Genomic DNA, 20,557 nt, shown 5'->3' with positions numbered 1-20,557 from the left:
AGGATGTCCACCAAGAAGATGGGAACTTGTAGTGTTATGTAATGTGAGGAGGTACAATTTATTGTTTTTTACAGAACTACCACAGGTTTTTTCAGTGTTGTGGGTTATTTATTTATTTTTTTTTCCATGGATGTCATTTTGTGGTAATTTTCTGTTCACTATATATGACTTTACATGTAAGAAATGTGTAAAAATGGACATGCAAATGTGAATTTTCTGTTTACATGTAACACATTGCTAAAAAAATAAATGTACTGTATACATACAAATGTGCATATCCTTTTTCTGTGTACTACAGTATTGTACAGTATTGACTTTTCCCAGTAAAATTTTACCTACTGTTGAAATAGGTATCTAAAAAGCTCAGTGTGATACACAATAGCATTCAGCTAGACAAAACTGACATTCCTGTATAGTACAGTAAGCAGTCAGTGTCAACAAAAAAGTAGAACAAAAATACAATTTGTATATAACAAACATTTCCAGGGTTGACAGCCATGGTGAAAAAACACTTTTTATTTTGGTGGCATTGGCCAATTTACTGACACAATAACTAGGTTTTGAAGCATGAATTGAATGTTTTGGGTGAGGAACTACATTTTGCAGTCATGCAATAGAGTTGTGATGTCCCATAAAACAGTTGTGACAACTGCACTTAAAAATGAGCCAAAGCGATTGAGAAAAACTGTAATTGCTAGAGTCTGAATTTGCATTCTTACAATTTTTTTCCTTCTACTGTATCTCCTTATTAGGTTTCTTGGCAATGTGATTGAAAATCTTAGCTATGCGTTGCATTGTAGACTCTTCATTGCTCTGACATGAAGAGTCTATGTTGCTTCCTCTTGCACAGCAGGCCAAAAAAGAGCCTAACTTCTGACCATCACAGCATAAGTGCAGCACAGCCCATTGCTAGGTCCCTGTAATTAAGGTTTCAACTTGCCTTTAATGGCTTTTAAAGGCTCGTTTTCCCCCTCACGTTCTATCATAAACAATTTATTTGACTGTTTAACCTCATCCTCCTCCCTGCCATTATAGAAATGTATTTTGTGGTGAACCAATATTATAATGCTGAAACTGTTTTAAAACATTAATCACTGGCCTTGTCTTTCATTAAAAGAATCAAGAACGAACACCAATTAATCAAAGTAAAATACTGTAGCAGGTACAAAGTCTACTGAATAGCTGCTTAAAGCATGATATATATATATACAGAACTGTGCAAACGTGCAAAAAAGAATCTACTCTTGTGCACAGTTTTTCAAAGTTGTTTGCAGTTAGGGTTAGGGTTGATGTGTGCTCTCATGTGGAATATATTGGGTTAACATAATTTCTTTTTCAAGTGTTAATTTTTTTTAATTAATTTTTTTATGCCACTGTAATGAAGACTACTGACTCTATAAAACTCTATTAAATTCAAATTTATGGTCAAGTTTTTCTTCAATGAAAATACTTAATTGGACTGTTACTTTTACTGTACCATAGACATCCATTGGTTAAAATAATGTTTTTTTGTTTTGTTTTTTTGTGCATTTTTAGCATTTTAAAAAAGTATTAAATTTATTTGTGAATTGTTTTTCCAAATGAGGACGTTGCCAAAGGGTGGTTTTGTCCGATTTAGCTAACCTCTGAGGACATATTTGTACCCAAGTGTGTACCTTGCATTATACACATTCTAAGATGTGTGCATTGGGAAATCCTTCTTTGACGTCAGTCTTGGGATTCTCACCTGCTTCTGTCCACCTGTCATTCAGTGTCTGCAGCACAACAGGTGGGATAAACACAATATATGGCTTGGCAACACAAATGCAGTCTTCAAAAGGAAACTGTGAACTGCCTTATTGGCAAAAGAAACATAACAATAGCAGCAGATGGTTGTGCACATAGTATCTCACACATTTGTTCGATTTCTGTCTGAGAACAACATTATGGCCAAACCAATGCCTCCTCTGAACTTCATTGATCTCTCTCAGGAATGGGGGTTCATATATTGTTTCAAAAGGATTTAAATTCATGTAGGATTATATGTGCTTTAGCACTGGAAACACTGTGTGGCAGTTTCACTGTCAGTTTTCAGCTAAATTGTTGCCCACCCAAATTGTTCACAGGGCTTAAATGCCACGATCCCAATTAAAGCCCAGGTCATGAGAGAAGCTTTAAATCACACGTTCTCATTGCCTAAACCCACACACTAGAGAACTGTAGTTTTAGTTCTCAACAGATTGCAAAATGATTTGAGTTGATGCTGTTGAACTACTTCTCTTAAATATATACTTTAACCTTCAGAATAACCTCTGAAAAGCCTACAGAATTCAATGCAATGATGAAACATGACCCTTTCATTGTCTTTGCTCTCACAAACGGGATTTTGTTTCCTCGGCTTCGATGAGAGTTTCTGTTTATAAAATGGCAATTAGTGAAAACAATTAGTTTCTTCTGGTTCATTCAAACACGTTTCATTTGAATGTCTGTGCAAATGTTTAGGTTAATTCTCAACAACATGTCAGAGTTACAATGCTGCAGTAGAAACTTTTGAATTGGCTTATTACCTTACCAAATACAGTGGAAAAGTATATTATTTTTTATCAAAACAATACATACAAATTTACCATAAAATATTGATAAAAATTATGTTTTTAGAAGTATATACAGTAGCATGAATTACCCAACCCGGTCTCAAGTTGTAATAATGGTATGAGATGGGGAAATCATAAGAAATCGTATGAGTTGGCTCTTGACTTTTACTCCCACAGAAAAAAACAAACGAACCAATGATAAACGTTATTAAAATTTTACCTTAGTTTAACTCCTTACCCAAACCTAAACCTAACCATGATTTAAATAGGAAAATATATTTTGTGCACCACAGAAGAAAAATATCATGGAGGTTTGGAATGAGATGAGGGAAGCATATTACAGGTTATTGACATACATCTGCCACACATTTGAATTGCATAAATAAATGTGGAACGAGTAACTAAATTTGTTCGCAGACGTTTAATTTCTTAAAGGAACAATTCCCCCAAAAATGAAAATTCTCTCATCATTTACTCACCCTCATGCCATTTCAGATGTGTATGACTTTCTTTCTTCTGCTGAACACAAATGAAGATTTTTGAAAAATATCTCAGCTGTGTAGGTCCATACAATGCATTATGGCAAAATGAATGGGTGCCAATATTTTGAAGCTCCAAAAATCACATAGGCCAGCATAAAAGTAATCATAAGTAAAGAGATATGATAGGTGTGGGTGAGAAACAGATTCATATTTTAGTAAATTTTTACTATAAATTCTCCTCCCTGTTCAGTCAGTCTCCACTTTAATGTTCACATTCTTCTTCTTGTGCTTTTGGTGATTCACATGCTTAGTAATTTTTTCGTCATTAAAAAAGTTTAACTCCTAACGACATGAATTGTAATTTTCAGTATATGTAGGAAATCATGACCACTCACATTAAAATGAAGAGTCAAGTAATATCAGTAACCTTATAACCTTATTCTACATGGAGAGGGTCCGCATATGGGGGCTGCCATGTTAAAATCACATGACCAGCCGAATACTACTCTCTTAATCACAGTAACCATCCTGTTATTTGATACTTTCACTCACTGATTAAAGTAATCTTGGCTGAGTGTGAATACTAAATTTCTTCAATGGCATCTGAAACTGAAAACTGTTGATTTTAAATGATGCTGCATCCAAGCCGTTAGGTGTCAGTGTATGTCCAAGATGACACAAAGACAAAAGTTACTGAGTGCAACTTTAAATATTGATCTGTTGCTCATCCACACATATCATATCACTTCTGAAAATATGGATTTAACCACTGGAGTCATATGGAATACTTTTATGCTGCCTTTATGTGCTTTTTGGAGCGTCAAAATTTTGGCACCCATTCACTTGCATTGTACGGACCTACAGAGCTGAAATCTTCCTCTAAAAATCTACATTTGTGTTCTGCAGAAGAAAGAAAGTTATACACATCTGGGATGGCATTAGGGTGAGTAAATGATGAGAGTATTTTAATTTTTTGGTGAACTATACCTTTTAATATTGATCTGTTTCTCAACCACACCTATAATATCGCTTCTAAAGACATGGATTAAACCACTGGAGTTGTGTGGTTTGCTTTTATGCTGCTTTATATGCTTTTTTGAGCTTCAATGTTCTGTCCTCCATTCACTTTAATTGTATGGACCTACAGAGCTGAAATATTCTTCTAGAAATCTTTGTGTTCAAAATAAAGTGTTGGATAGGAGGCTAGATAACATTTCGTACCTTTTCATACGAGCCAAGCCATACGATATATTATAATTTCTCCATCTTGTAAGAATTATCACTAATTGTCATGAGACTATGTTGTTATGACATTCTTAGCCTATTTATGGTATAAAAAAAATTATTGGTAGTATTATTTATTCATATTTATATGTAAAAAAATAAATTAATTATAATTTCTTCAGTTCAAATAGGTTGGTAGGTTAACATTACAGTATATCAATTATTGTAATGATAGGGTTATGAACTCTAGAATACAGTCAACAAAATGACATCCGTAACGCCTGAAAAACATAGTGCTTGCATTTTCAACTGTAAGGTTCTGGCCACCACAGCAGCCAATTTTTTTTTTTTTTTTTTTTTTTTTTTTAACAGTACATTTATTGCACAGATATTTTACTTATATGCATGAGCATACATTTGGCCACAGTTTCTCTCTCAGTACAAATAAACTCTAAACAACAAACAGTTGTGGGAGTCATTTAGTAAATACTGGAGAGCAATTGAGCACCTATGCCTGTCCTTTTCAATGCCTTGCCCCCATTCACAGAGTGCAGCAAGCCAAGATTCTATGAAGACAGCACCTCTTCAAACCCCCCACATTCCCCCATGCAGCTCCCTCCAAAAGTCACTCACATAGACATGAAGCATTGACCCAAAACTGGTGAGAGAACACCTCGTCAAGAGAGTACTAGAGTGTAACTCAACTCTAACAACTTTGTCACCCAAAGATTTTGTTATCTTGTTGAACTTTGAAAGTCAGTCTTTCCATAGGACATAACTTTGTGTTTTATCTATTATGCACTCTCTCACCCTCTGAAGCATTTCATTATTTCTAAATCCATGAGCTCAAACAATTTGTCTGCTCTGCTGTGTCAGTTCTGGCCTTTCATGTGAACTCCCCAATGCTTGGGTTGTGTTCATTAGTCAACAATGGTGGGATCTCTCCGTTTTTTTTCCAGGAAAACAAGAGAGTGAGGGAGGCCTGCACTATAACTTTTAAATCCAGGCTACTGGAACCCAGCAGGAGTTTTCATTTCTGACCTGAGCAAATTTGAACAACACTTACGAAGTTACAGGAATGCATGGTGCAAAACATCCTGTTATTAACCCCTGGATACTGTTCATTACAGGCCGACACGGTAATCATATGTTGAATTTATTTTTTTTATTTTTTATAAAGGAAACAAATTTCAGTAAATGCATGATATTAAACGTCAGCATTTCATCTGGAATTTGATGGTATTTTGACTTAGTTTGATTTTTTTTATTATTAAATTATACAATTAAACAAAATTAATAAACAATTTTTATAAGAATTTCACTTCTGTGAAGACATAAACTTCATTAATCTGACAAATTAAGAAAATACCAGATGGTGTAAGGCTTTTGGAGCATTTGCTGCTATCTGGTGAAAAAAAATAAAGATGAAAAAATAACATATAAAATAACACTTAAAGCCAGTCAGTGGCTATAGTGATCCATTGATTTAGATGGGCCTAGTCTCTGCAATACAAAGTTGAAACAAACTTATTTTTTAAGATGTATTTCACTAGTTATGTATTTGGATATATACATAGACATCATCAAAGACTATTATTTGCCAAAGTTTAGCTTTTTTTTTTTTTTTTGTAAACCACTTGCTACATTATGCTTACAGGTATTATGAAGAGAAGACATCAAGCATTTTGTTACCTGTTATTTATTTCAGACATCAAACATCAAATTTCAATAACTCAAAAGAGTAAATAAATAAAAATGTCAATAAAACTAACAGCAATAAACAGATGTGAACATCAATGAACAATGATAATACAATTTGTGTACAAACAGAAGACTGCGCAATGGAAAACATCAAATTTCAAATCAGTGACATGAACAAAAATAACGTGGGGTCAGACTCTAACTCTGATCTGTATGTGCGTGTATGTGTGTGTGCATGCTGCATTGTGGCTGATTGCTTTTTATTTGAGAAAATAAAAAAATTGCTCTGCATTGTAGACTCACAAATTCATTTGTGTATGTGTGTGTTAATGTGTATGTATATGTATGTATGTGTGTGTGTGTGTGTGTGTGTGTGAGTGAGTGAGTGTTCTGTATTTTGGATGTGCTAGAGTCTCACTCCATCATTTCTGAGTGGGTGTGCTCTGTATTGTGGCTAACTGATTGATTTTATTTGATAAATAAAAAAATAAAAAAAATGCTCCATATTATAGTCTCACCCATTCATTGACTATGGCATGTCCAATATGACCCAGAACAGTTTTTTTTTTTGCAACCACTTAGACTCATCAAATCAAGTCCAGTTTCTTTGTGTGTGTGTGTGTGTGTGTGTGTGTGTGTCTGTCTGTGTGTGTGTTTTCAGATGGGAAGTAGAGCAAAAGTCAACAAGCCTTGTACTGCTCCGATGAAGGAAACCATTTTTAATTTTAAAAAGAAAAGTCAAATGCGTCAAATATGACCCAAATAGTTACAGAAGGTTAAATGGGGTAACTCATCTTTTGAGAGTAGATACAGTGGGGTCCAAAAGATTGAGTTCAGACTGAAAATCTGGGATTCAAAATCGAATTTAAATAAGGCTGTACAATAAATCCAGTAAATAATCAAGCTTACAATAACAGCTGCCACAATTAACTAACTGTGAAAAGTGTCAATTATAGCAGTCCACGTAGGTCTACTCATGTTGCATCAAAATTTTCTATTTAACTTTCTATTTAATGTGTTTTTGTGCAGTGGATGACCATTGTTGTAATGTTCTGTAACGTTGGTGCTGGCAATGACGATGATGAAGACGATGAAGTAAAGATGAACCCAAATTTAGTTTATTTACATAAGTGATGTCCAAAACCCTAACTATAAACGTGAACAAAACAAAACATGAACAACTTGACATAGACTTGACTTTAATACCCTACACAAACACAATACCTGACAAAGGACAATGGTAAACATGAGGGCTTAAATTCATGGACAAGGGTTAAAACAAAGATGAGGGAACCAATGAACAGACAGAACTGATAACAAGGTAATCAAACAATAAACTAATGAAAACAAGACACATGAACCTGAAGGGAAACATGAAATCACATGACAAGGGAACCACATGAAACAAGAACTAAACTTTTCAAAATAAAAGACATGAAAAGCATGAATCAACAAAATACACATGACATATCCCCCCCACTAAGGGGCGGCTCCCGACACCTCAACACATGAACAAAACACAAAAAACATAGCATAATTTTCAAAGTTCAATAGGGAGCTAGAGTTCCACGTCATGGCCGCCGTGCCAGAGTTCCACGTCATGGCCGCCGAGCCAGAGTTCCACGTCATGGCCGCCGTGCCAGAGTTCCACGTCATGGCCGCCGTGCCAGAGTTCCATGTCATGGAATCATTTGATTCGTTAGATTTTTTCTGTTTTTTTGTGTGTTGTGAAACACTGGGGCTGAAGCCTTTATTGAATGGGTGAGAGAAATGTAATAGGGGTGGTGTGGTGACACTGCTTGTGTAATTTTTCTCACTGTAAACACCTCCAGCACGGGGAGGCTCCCTGACATGAGCTGGATGGGGGAACACACATTGTTCTGCACTGAACACACAGGGTGGGCACCCACTGGTGGGGGGGGGTGGGGGGGGGGGGGGACTGACCCCACCGAGAGAAAACCTCCTTTTTTTGAACGGGTGAACTAGGAGGGCAGAACAGGAGTCCGGGGTGCTGGCGGCCCGAGAACGTGGACTCAAAGTCCCTTGAGGCCATGCATCAGGCCGGCTGTTTACGTTTAGAGTTGGAGGGGATAGAGTTGGGGGGTTTCTTGGCCGCAGCCGAGGCGAAAGATGTTCTCCCCCTTAGCGGAGGCTGGGTTACTCTGCTGAGGAGGTGGTTTTCTGCGTGGCTTTGCCTTACCAGGGTGATGGAAAAGATGCCCCGTGGCAGGAGGGTTGGATGGGTGTGCGGTGCCGCTTTCCTAGAAAGGCATAATTTAAGCGCTTCGTCCTCTTTTTCTTATCGTCGCAACGCTGTTGCATCAAGGCGACGGCAGGGCCAAAGAGAGCATGGCCAGGCTCTACCGGGGCATCCGCGATGCGCCACTTCTCACTGTCAGAGAGGCCTGACAGATTAAGCCAGAGCGCACGTTCTCTGGCCACTGATAGAGCCATGGAACACCCGCAGGCTTGGATGGCCTGACATGTGTTACGGAGAACAAGGTCATTAACTGTGACAATCTCCTTCCACAGAGAGGGTGTGGGGGTCCCTTTCTCTAGTTGCTGCCCCATGTCGACTAGGAGTTCAGCCTGGTATACAGAGAGGAGGGAGGAGACGTTGAAGGCCCTGACAGCCAAGGCCAAGGCTTTATAATAGGCCTGATGGATGGAGACAGAAAAGCGGTCCATTTTGTTGGGGAGAACAGGCTTGTGAGGGGCAAGAAGGCCACATTGAGAGGGATTAAGGTGTCTGGCGCCATCATATCCTTCACTTCGAGGCCCGAGAGACCGTGTTTGAGGTCGAGCGGGTCTCCCCAACAATGCCTCATATGCTTAGCACATGCAGGAGGGGGTCCCAGGAGTTTCCCGTCATACTCGTCCCTCTCCTGGTTAGCGGCACTTTGTAGAGCTAGCCATTCAATATTGAGGCGAGTGGCCGCTCGCTCACAAACCTCAATAATGACGGACTGGGGTAAGGCCACAGGGGTGTTAACCTGTGGAGACATGGAAGACGGGATGGCCTCCTCGTCCGGAGCCAGCCAGCTCATTGGCGAACGAGGGATCCCCTGAGAAAATGTCCTCAGGGAATGCCGGGTTGCTTTGATCGGGCCAGCTGAGAGAGATCGCGCCCCGGTAGGCACCCCGGAGTGTGTCGTCGTCACTGTTTCCCCCATCAGAGTCGGAAAGATTGGGGTCGGTGCACTGGGTAGTGGCAACCTTGAGCCTCCGGCGCCAGAGTTTTTTGGGCAGCGCCAGGCAGTGGCTACAGTTTTCCGGGAATTTTAGAGCCTCCTCCGCATGTTTGTGTCCCATACAAACAACACAGAAAGGATGAGGGCACCACACGCGGCCAGGCAGGAACGCGATAGGTTGTCCCTGGGGGAAGCCATAGGTTTGGAAAGCCCCATATTAGAGAAAAACTCCTTAAAATCCGTGGCGGGCAGCCGTGGAGCAGGGGAAGTGGTGAGAGAGAAAGGTGAGCAGCCTGATTGGTAGTTTAAGCGAGCGTGCAAACAAAAACAGCTAACCTTGCTGAAGCAAGACAGTCACGTCTGGCGGAGGCTGATCTGAACGATTTGTCCTCCTGTAGATAAAATTGTGAAAGTCCAAATTCCAACCGAGCTGAGAGAAACAGAAGTCAGGAGAAGCGAATGTCAACTGAGGAACAGCAGCGCATGCAGGTCCTTATATGCTCTTAGGTAAGGGGGCGGGTCCTTACCGGGCATAGGTCACGCGCTTCTGTCTGTCTAGCCAGACTTGGTGCAATTGGATGCTTCTGCAGAAGTCAGGTACGGATGCCCTTCCCATAGGTGGATCTCGAACATGAGATGATGAATGAGAACATGAATCAACAAAATACACATGACAATTGTAACCACTCACAGACAAATCTGTTGCTCACATCTGTGTATAATTTATTCAAAATTTTGAATAACAGCTTTGTTGCTAAGAGGGCCAATGTGAACGTGACCATTAAGGCAACTAGTCTTGATTTACTAAAGTATAAAACTGCAATAAAGTCATTCAGGAACACAGTTCTCAGTTTGTTTTGGATGTGTAGCCGACATAAAGAAAAATACATATTAAAATGGCAATTCTAATAATCGCAATTACAGTATTAAGAGAAATAGTCGTCAATCACTGTCCCTGACCTTTACCTTGACTGTTCCCAGTTGGTGGAATGACCTGCCTAATTCCACCTGAGCAGTTGTGTCTTTAGCCTTTTTCAAAAAACAGCTGAAGACACATCTTTTTCATGAACACCTAACCCATTCATACTAACGCATTACCTTCATGTTCTTTAAAAAAACAAAAACAAACAAACAAAAAAGCCTTTCCTTGCTGTATGTACTGCTCTAAGCTATGTGAGACTTGTATCACAGCACTTATTATATTGTTGCCCCTTTTGTTGGATGAATCGCTTCTATTGTTCTCCTCATTTGTAAGTCGCTTTGGATAAAAGCGTCTGCTAAATGAATAAATGTAAATGAAAATTATGATTTTTGTCATAACCATGCAGCACAAAATTGAAACCTGGGAATAAACAGAAAGTTTAAGGATTTTGAACATAAAAAAAATGACATAAAATAAATGAGAACTTTTCAAGATTCTGTACTATTTCTATACAAGCAATCAAATGCAAGTGCATTTGTAAATTTGACCATGTCAACTAGAAAAGGTCATATTTCCTTGCTTTCGTTAAAGCACACAAGATGCTCTTTGGATCATTCTCAAATCATGCTGGGATAACATGGATCATCAGTTTTTGTACAAACTTGTGTGAAGTCCATGCCAGTTTGAGTGCATGCTGTCACTAAAACAAAAGAGGGCATAAGAAATTCTGAAATTCATTTTTCAATTCAACTTGTCACTCAAATTGTTTTAAACTCTCTCCCTATAATGACTTTTTGCCTGCACCACCAAAGAATTGCTCTTGATGAATTTTGCTGATAATATTATTTAGAATATTACTGTATAAGGACAAAATATGTATTCAATTTGCCATGTATTACATTTGTGATTTAAAAAACGTCAAAAACAAAAACTAGTGCTCTCAGACCTCAGACCCCACTGTACTGTACACAGACGAGATAACATTATCACAAGAGTAAGACTGATATAATAGAACAGAATAGCATAAAATAGAGGCAAACTAATTTACTTAAAGATTTATCAAGTGTTTATAAAAGAATAGGAGGTGAAGCTTTTGAAAGATTGATTAGAGAAGTAGGAAGAAGGTAACACAAGCCCACCAGCAGAGAGATATTTATACACAAACTGGATGAACCTGCTGCTGAAAGCAGTGATTGATGGGATTGGGGCCACTGCGGTAAGACAACAATACAGCACAAAAGCTGTCCCGCTGAAGAGAAGACACTAAAGCCACTTGAGTGTTGAAAACATGACAGCGGGTAGGACATGAGGGGTGACTGAGAGTCTGGTGGCCTTCTGTGGCTTTCCCTGAGTAAAAACTGGAAAGTTGCTGATCAGCTACAGTATAAGAATGAATTTACTGTGAAAGTGTCCTTAATTATCCGTCCTCATGTCCTGTTGTGATTAAATGTATTGTTTTTATGTTTTAGGGCCCAGTGCTGTACATATACACATATGAATGATAATTATAATAATAGTAATGTTTATTATCTCGCTGGATTATCTATGTAAATGATGATGAGGTGCGATAATCAAGCTCCATCCAATGATGTTCTAAATAAAACTGCAGATAATTAATTAAAGGTGTGATAATTAATTAAAATTGTGCATGTTTAATTCAGATCAATGCTAGAGTTAGATTTGCCACTTTATATTCTTCCTTGTAGAGCCCATTAGATTTAATTTATGCATTAAGTGTTAATTTATACATTAACCATCAAAGATAATGGAACATATTCAGAATTTCAGTCTATAAATATAGTGCATTTCAGTCTTCAATCTCTACTGTATGGCTCAGAACACTTGGAATATGTAGTGCACATAGACACATTTTTTAATAATTGTTTTTTTTTTTTTTTTGGTCAAGTCCTCATTCACTTTTATTATATGGAAAAGATAACCTTAGCCCTTATTGTAAAGTGTTACCACTAAGGTTATCAGGGATGTTGTTCAAGGATGTGTTTTATGCAATCTCCTTAAAAACCCTGTCAAATGTCATGGGAACAAGACTGAAGCTTCTCATTCACAATATCCAGAGGGGGTTTCAATTTACTAGGATCACTCAACAGCAGAGAGAATTACTCAAGACTGTAATAGCTGGGCGGATCCATAGCTGACTTGGTGTGTTTGTTGTGTCTGTGTTTTTGTGTGGTTGGTCAATACACAGAAGAATAGACAACATGATGTATCACGGCTGTGTTGATGTGATCGATTACCTCTCATTGCCAAAAATCAAGTAATGGACAGGGTGCTGAGTTGGACCTATTGGAAGGTGATGCGTCAAGTCAGTAGCCAATAATTGCAGGTGCGAGGAGTGCTTTTATACCCTTTTAAACCTACTTTTATGCTTTTAACCCTAACCCAACCCTAAACTCTAACCCTACTCCTAACCCTTCTCGTACCTCAACCTCAGTAGCAGCAAATGTGAATCTTGTGATTTTGCAGAACAACATGTAGTTACACACTAAATACATTGTATTGTATGTGTTTTAATGTTAGTACATAGTAGTTAAAGACACCTAATATAAAGTGGGACCCCTTAATTAGCTACCTGATCTGAGCTTGAAAGCAGATGTACTTTTTTAGATGTTAAAATTTCTCGTATTGCAGCTTAATATGCAGAGTCGACAATAAGTAGGGCATTTGTAGGTTGATTTCATCTAAAACTGTAAAGTTTTTTTTTTTTTTTTTTTTATTTTTTTACTAAAAGTAAAAGCGTAGCTTTGTGGTGCTATCAAAGCATTCCTCTGTTTGTTTGAGCGACGTATCAAGCCCAACACAGCTACAATGGCTCAGCCAATGGTGAGAGTTTGGGGTGGGACTATCTATTTGTACAGCCAACTGAAGATGGGGAAGTTGTCTGGAATCTATTTGAAAATGGATTATTTTTGCAATTCTGCCACTGACAGCTTCTTGTTGCTTGACAAAATTGGAAAGTTTTAAGGAATAGTTAACCCCAAAATGAAAACTTTCATTATTTACTCAATCTCACGTTGCCCCAAACCATATGACTTCTAATCTTTTTTCCTGTGGAACATAAAAAGGAGACGTTTTGAAGAATGTCTAGGCTAACCTTTTCCATATGAAAGTGAATGGGTTTGTAAAGCTCAAAATGGGACAAAAAAGCACTGTTTACCAGAAGCAAAATTTAAATATCACATAAACTGTACATATGATTAATGTGCTATATTACATGTCTTCTAAAGCCATACAATAGCTTTGAGTAAGGAAAAGGAAGAATTTAAGATTAATCGCACCAGGTTTAAAATCAAACATAATTTGTTCTCGGATGTCTCACTACCAGCGTAATGCAATCCATTTGAATGCTTTGAATTGAACAGCAGCACAAATGAGATTTAAGAGCAGATTATCAGCTATCGTATGGCTTCAGGATACTTGGAAAATAGTTCACAAGTCATATAGACTACTCTTATTGTACTTAAATGACAATGTTTTTGGAATAAAATCCATTATGTTTGGAACAACATAAATGATAAACAATGAGTATTTTCATTTTCAGGAGAACTATTTCTTTTCAAGTACTACTTCAAAGAGTATCTTAATTTAAGTGGCCTTATCAAATAGAAATAATTGCCAGGATGGATCAAAGTGCAAATACATGGTATTCAAGATATTACTGTGGCACATGGTCTAAATCACAAGCATATTAACATGTTCAAAGAATTTTTTTTTATTATAAACTACAAGGCATATAAAAAAGCAACCTCTGTCCCTTATTTTCAAAATCATTCAAGCCATCAATCATTTGTATACCTCTAATATGCACAAAATAATCTTTCAAACTCCTGAGAACTATATATATATATATAAGAACATGAGAGGAAAAAGCACATTTTAACAAAGTGTGAACAATATCCGCTCAATGTTGTCTGGCCTCATATAAAAATATGTTTATTCCATAGACAAATATCTCCCACCAGAATATTTACAAACAAAACAATTATAATACATGTACTGCAACTGTCCAACCTAACACTTAAAAGTGCTACTGTTATACATTTTCAGTAAGATTTCACCATTTCAGGTGCTTTTGAACTTTAAAGGCAAATAAAAAATAAGAAAAATAAATTCCAACAAACAATAAATGGCAAAAACAGATAACACTTTGGGAACAAAGTGTGTCTTCATTAAATATTGACAAAAATCTGATGCATATTTGTACAGCCAAAGGCACTATGCTTGTTAATATATACTTTATTAAAAAAAAAAAAGAAAAACACTGTAACCAAACTGTGTCAACTTTCACTCAGTTTTCACCAGTTTCTGCAACTTAATCAACTCATTACATGGATATGCATGCAATAGTCTGAACTGTCTGAAAACAACAGATTTATTGTGTTTCATGAACACATTCTGGACTAAATGAGACAAACAGGCAATGATAATGGATTGAAAAGTTAAACTCTAACTCGTGCTACAGATATGTCCTTTTTAACAATTATGATAATTGTTAGTGATACAATCTAAAGAAGAGAAAAAAGAAGAGCGATATTTTGAAAAAAAAAAATGTCCTGAAAACTTAATATAGACAGGAGCACAGCTGTAGAAACAGTGCTGTGGATTTACGAACAATGAATCAAAGTAATAGCAACTGCCGTATCTTTTTCAACAGGCATGCAGAGCCTGACCATTGAGATCTAGAAAGAAAAACAACCTTGCGTGCTTGCAAACAGATGCTCAGCACAACTCTGAGATCAAATAAAATAAGGTCTGTTTGGAGGAGGGCAGAAAATATTAATTACAAAGTTCGATCTTTGAGGTGCAGCATGCTAAAGGAAGCACATACAACAGATGTACTGCCAGACAGTTTATTCTAGGAAATCTGGATGTCTCGCACAGGGAGTGTATGAGTAGCAAGGGTGGAGAAAGGGAGAGAAAAAAAGAAATCAGCACAAAATTAAAAGGAGTGCACTAAATTGGCAAATGCCACAAGGCTTCAGTGCAACCTCAGGGGCAGACCGTGGTCCTTTTGATCTGTCTAAGCAAACGTCAACCCCCATTCGCCCCTTATGACAGGTCTTCAGCACAGCCACATTAAACCGTTCTTTCAGGACTACACTGATTGCTTATTAACTTGTTCATTTATGAAAAGAGATATGCTATAAGAATGGTGTGTGTTGAAATATGTCAAAATATAGACCAGCTGGGTTAAAAATAAAATGCATGTGTTAAGTGAAACTTGTAGAATATTTCTACACTGCAAAAAAATCATTTTCTTAATCAATATGTTTAACTTATTTGCCATAATTTGTCTTAACAAGATACATTTAATTGAGAAGCATTTGTGTATGATAATAAGTTTTCAGAGAATATATCTTGAGTGAAGCATTTTTCTTACCCAACTGGCAAATAGTTCTCTTGTTTTAAACATAAACTTTTCTAAATTTGGTTAGATTTAGGCTTAAAACAAAAAAAATAAAAAATAAAACTAAACACAAAACATAACAAAACACAAAAACAAAACAAACAAAAAATAAAACTAAACAATAAAATTTAATAAAACACAAAAACAAAAACAAAAAATTACAAATTGAGAACCAACAATAAACTTATCTTACACAATTTTGCTTCTCAAGATAATTTATCTTGCTTTAAGGATGTTTAGCCGTAAAACAATAATACACTCTGATTAAGAAAATAATTTTTACTGTTTACTCGTACATATAAACGTGTATATACGCATATTATATATATATATATATATATATATGTGTGTGTGTGTGTGTGTGTGTGTGTGTGTGTGTGTGTTTCCCTGCAGTCAAAACAAAAGACTTTCAAACTCAGTAAATGTGACTCTTAATATGAAACTAAAGTGATACTTTGCTCCTATTAACGGAGAAGTCATATAAATCTTAAAAAAAGAGAGAGGAAAGAACCAAATAAATGCTGCACCTGGTTTTGAAGCTAACAGTCATGTGCAATGTGGTAACTGGAATGGTTACGCACACAGTGCAGCTTAATTTTAGCAGACTTGTTTTCTTTGTGTAAGTCCACCCTGTGATCATAAACCATGTAAACCTCTCCCTTTACGTCCTGAAGTCTCACAGCAGTCCACTGAACGAAAACCCATTCTAAACAGATTTGCAGTAAATTACAGCCGTTCGCTACGTACAAAACGTGAGGATAAAATCAAAAACTGAGCTAGAAGGATACATTTTTGTTAACACTTTCTCACACTTTTCTGAGTTAAATAATACTTTCTCCATTGTTTTTTAAATTATTGTTGTCCAGTAATGTTCCCCAGCTTTGTTTTCAAACATACCATTCCCTGCGTGAAATCACAGATCCATCTACATGGGACACATAATCGCTGTCTGTGCCGTTGTCATAGCAGTCGTCCTGCAGGTAAAGAGAGCCATTGTTTAGCGGAGGCCCGCTTGGGTTTACGTTGTGATGGTTGTGTTGGTCAGAATAATATGTGCCTTCTCTCTGAAGGCTAAGATTGTCTCCCCAGCCCTCAATGTCTTTATGGTCATTGGCATAATCGGGATAGATAATGTCTCCTTCGGGTTTGGGCTTCAAGTCCTGGCTGCCATTGCCTGAGTCGTCACCGTAAACGTCCTGCAGCTCATGGGGTTCAAGTACGTCCAGTTGCGACTCTTTCTGCATGTCAGAGGGGCCTATGTATTGCTTGGTGTAGTAGTCTCCTCTAAATGTTCTCCTCTGACGCATGTAGAAAACTCCCACCAATGCCATAAGCAACACCAGGACCAAGATCCCACCAACAGCGCCACCTACAATGGTTCCCAGGCTGCTATCTGGTAAAGGAGCCTGAGTCGGGGAGGTGAAGTGAGCATGATGCTTGATAGGAGCAGTGATGGTTACACTGGTTTCAGGCAGGATGGTCTTGGTGGTGGTGGGGACTGCAGTGGTAGATGGTGGCTCTGAAAGGGAGAGGGCAAACATGAAAATATAAGAAGACAGATATAACTATACAGTGGCCCCTAAAAGTATTTGGATACTTAAGCCACACTTAAAAAATGTATGAATGTTATCGCATTAAATAATAAAATATCATTTTTTATTTTAAGGAAGATAGCACAAGCACACTTTTCAAGCAAAACGTTCATACATTTTTAAGTGCGATTTAAGTGTCCAGATACTTTTTGGGGCCTGTGTAGAGACAATCTGTGGGGAGCAATTTTTTTCCTATCAACTCACCATTAAATCTAACAGAGTAATCATTCTGCAAGAGATTTGCTGTTTGCATCATAATATGCTATTGTACTCATAACGAAAAAGCATTTTTATAGGCTGGTGGTTATTTAAAGGTTATCTCTCAAGATAAAAAGGACAGAATTTGCAATGACAAAGCAAAATACTAAATCTAACTCAACTGCAAATTCAGGTAACAAAGGCCACAATAGCCGCGTTTCAACTATCTGGCCAAATGATTCCATGCTAGTGCGTGCCAGGGATAGTTGCTTTCCCACTATCACTTCTGGGTCTTCATCGTGCCTCCTCGGGGCCAACAGCCAAGCACCCTGGCCCACCGACTACCCTTGTGTTAAAGAAGGTCAAGTGGGGATTGAAGCAGGGTCAATGTCAAAGGCAGAGTTTCGCTGAGTCAGGTCAGAGATTTCAGCACCAAGATACTCATTTCCCAGTCTTTCATATCTAGCTACCAGCTTAACTCAACAGATCAACGGAGAATGGAGAATCATCAGTACTGGTCAGCAGATGAAATCAGGGTTCTCCTGAATATTTGGGCTGATGAAAATGTGAATTGTCAGGTCAGCGGCATCTGCCGAAATGAAGACTTGATTAAATATATTGTTGCCGAACTTGCCAAGTTGTGTATCCAGCGCACAACAGTACAGGTTCGGAAATAAAATTAAAACAATTGAGGACACAATACAAATCCGTGTTCACTTCGAGGTCTAGCTAGTCTCCAAAGTCTGGTACCTCGTTGGTGACGTTGGCACCAGGGCGGCGTATTAAAGGCAGGTTTTAGGGCAGCTCTGCAGGGCTATTGGCCATATGGTGGGAATGCAGATTGATTTTGGTCTCACGGCTCGTGGTCTGAGGTTATTGGCCCAGGCTGACATGGTTGATAGCCCTGGCTCGCACTGGCTCGATAGTGGAAAATCGGCTAACTGATTGGGGCTTGGAAACATGTGAAGACACTATGAGAGTAAATAAGATTTAAAGAGTGGTTCTTAGCCTCTCAAGGGATTTTCAAAATATTGCTTCTTCAGCTGATATGCAGTAAATGTGGAATTAACTGGTGTATCCATTTCCTGTGTGAAATGTCACCTGCAAACAACATTTGTTTTTTAAAAAGTGACTTTTAATTTCTCTCAAGAACAGGAGCCTGTTTTATGATTTCCACTATATCCTTTGGTCTCTCTGTTCTTTTCTCATACTGTACATGTTGAGAATTGGTGCACCACGGAAGTCCAAAACTGCTAGTACGTTTTTTGGAATACAATTAGATAAACGAACAACATGGCTTCTTCATGTTTATTTTTCTGAGGCAAGGTTATACATTTTTTAATTTAGTTTTTTTTTTTTTCTATTTTTTTTTTTTTAAGGGTGATGATAGTGTAGTCTGTGTTTGTGAAGTTTAAAAGACCTGCATGGCATATAATTGTTGGCACATGAAAACATTTAGCTGTTTTCCTTGTTAGTGTTGGTTAGATTGTCAGGCTATCTCACCATTTGAAATGTTTGACTTCCTCCATAGCACAAAAAAAATTGAGTAAAAAAAACTCAGGAGCATGGAGCACTTGCATGCTCCAGATACAGCATGCGTGACAATCATGTGAAACACCGCTGTGCATGTCAGATGAGAAGCGTATTTACTACACAAGATGAATTTCATTGAATTTGCTTCGTCTGCCCGAAATTTCTCTGGGGCGGCCGCTGAAAACTTTTCAGTGCCTGAGAAACCCTTTTTCTTCAATTCTTACAGTCTCACACGAAGCCACTCTACATTCCTCCTCTATTTCTCCAACAGAATGATTACTGCAGCATGTACGTGTAAAGTGAATAGAATGAAGTGCACATTTAACCGCGATAGAGACGATAATCCAAAATGTATACCGGTTGTCAAATTTCTACTGGTTTATCGTGTCTACCGGTATATCGCCCACCCCTACAGTACATATCTGTGTTTAAAACTAGTCATAGACCGGTATATGGGCCAGGCCGATTAATCGACCGATATTTGACCATTTTGCAATTATTGTCATCATCCAATAAACACGTTCGCTTGACCGATTAACAGAAGTGTTAACTTTCCCTTGAGTTAGTTTTAAAATCTACCAATAGATTTGTTAATGGATAGTCAACACTTTCTGTTTTCAAGGTTTTTCCTTTTCAACTTTATGCAAATTTGAGTAGATATTACATAAAATAAGTGTTTGTTTCACTTTATAAATTTTGTGTAAATGTAATTTGCTGTTGTTAAATTGTATTGTGTTTATCTGTATTTATATCGGCCATCCTGCTCTCTAGATATCGGTATCGCCAACGACCTTTGAAAACCCCATAATGGTCGACCAATTTAAAACCATATTCTAGTGACTTGAACCATATTCAAGTCACTATGATAAGCCTACAATAATGATTTTACATTCAGAGCTATCGGGTTCGTTTAGTGTGAAATTTCAGGCTTCGATCATTTGTCCTTGCTTGTTTATGTCATATCAATAAACAAAGAAAAGAAGGTGCAGCTGGGGGGCCTGGGTAGCTCAGCGAGTATTGACGCTGACTACCACCCCTGGAGTCGCGAGTTCGAATCCAGGGTGTGCTGAGTGACTCCAGCCAGGTCTCCTAAGCAACCAAATTGGTTGGGAGGGTAGAGTCACATGGGTAACCTCCTCGTGGTCACTATAATGTGTGGTTCTCGCTCTTGGTGGGGCCAGTGGTGAGTTGTGCGTGGATGCAGCGTAAAATAGCGTGAGCCTCCACACGCGCTATGTCTCCGCGGTAACGTGCTCAACAAGCCACGTGATAAGATGCACGGATTGACGGTCTCAGACACAGAGGCAACTGAGATTCGTCCTCCGCCACCCAGGTGCATCTACGAATTCCTACTTAATTGCTTAGACAACAGATTTTTGAACACTGCACATTTTTATAACTTTCTTCTTACTATCACTAACTCTTGGTGTAGCCAGTCAGATCTGCTCGGATATACTGATTACAGGCAACCATGATTATACCTCGAACCATCAAGTTCATACACACAGAAGAGCAGTGCGAAGGAAAACTTACATTTATAAAAAAAACAGTGTTTCTCCGCAAGTAACTTGCAATTTTATGTTTCAATATGTTTCAGCATATGTTGATAGAGAGCCCAGAATTGCTTAGAATAGCTTTAACGGAAATGTTGTAATTTAGGTTACATTATGATAATAACACTGGCCAGTGGAAGGGCCCAATTTCCAAATGCGTAGT

At 38.0% G+C, this 20,557-nt stretch overlaps 1 protein-coding gene across 1 annotated transcript in view; it reads right to left on the bottom strand.

The window, feature by feature from the left end:
• Positions 1-13,803: 13,803 nt before the first annotated feature.
• Positions 13,804-20,557, bottom strand: part of LOC127422458 (nectin-3-like protein) — a 58,446-nt gene continuing 51,692 nt past the window's right edge. The window contains exon 6 of the mRNA XM_051665986.1: positions 13,804-17,037. Coding sequence (XP_051521946.1) covers positions 16,406-17,037 — 632 coding nt within the window. The 3' untranslated portion in view covers positions 13,804-16,405. The remainder of the gene's footprint in view (positions 17,038-20,557) is intronic.

This window comes from Myxocyprinus asiaticus, chromosome 31, assembly GCF_019703515.2.
Source record: "Myxocyprinus asiaticus isolate MX2 ecotype Aquarium Trade chromosome 31, UBuf_Myxa_2, whole genome shotgun sequence".
NCBI classification, from domain to species: Eukaryota; Metazoa; Chordata; class Actinopteri; order Cypriniformes; family Catostomidae; genus Myxocyprinus; species Myxocyprinus asiaticus.
Note: the sequence above shows the minus strand (reverse complement) of the source record. Positions and strands in the feature narration are given on the sequence as shown.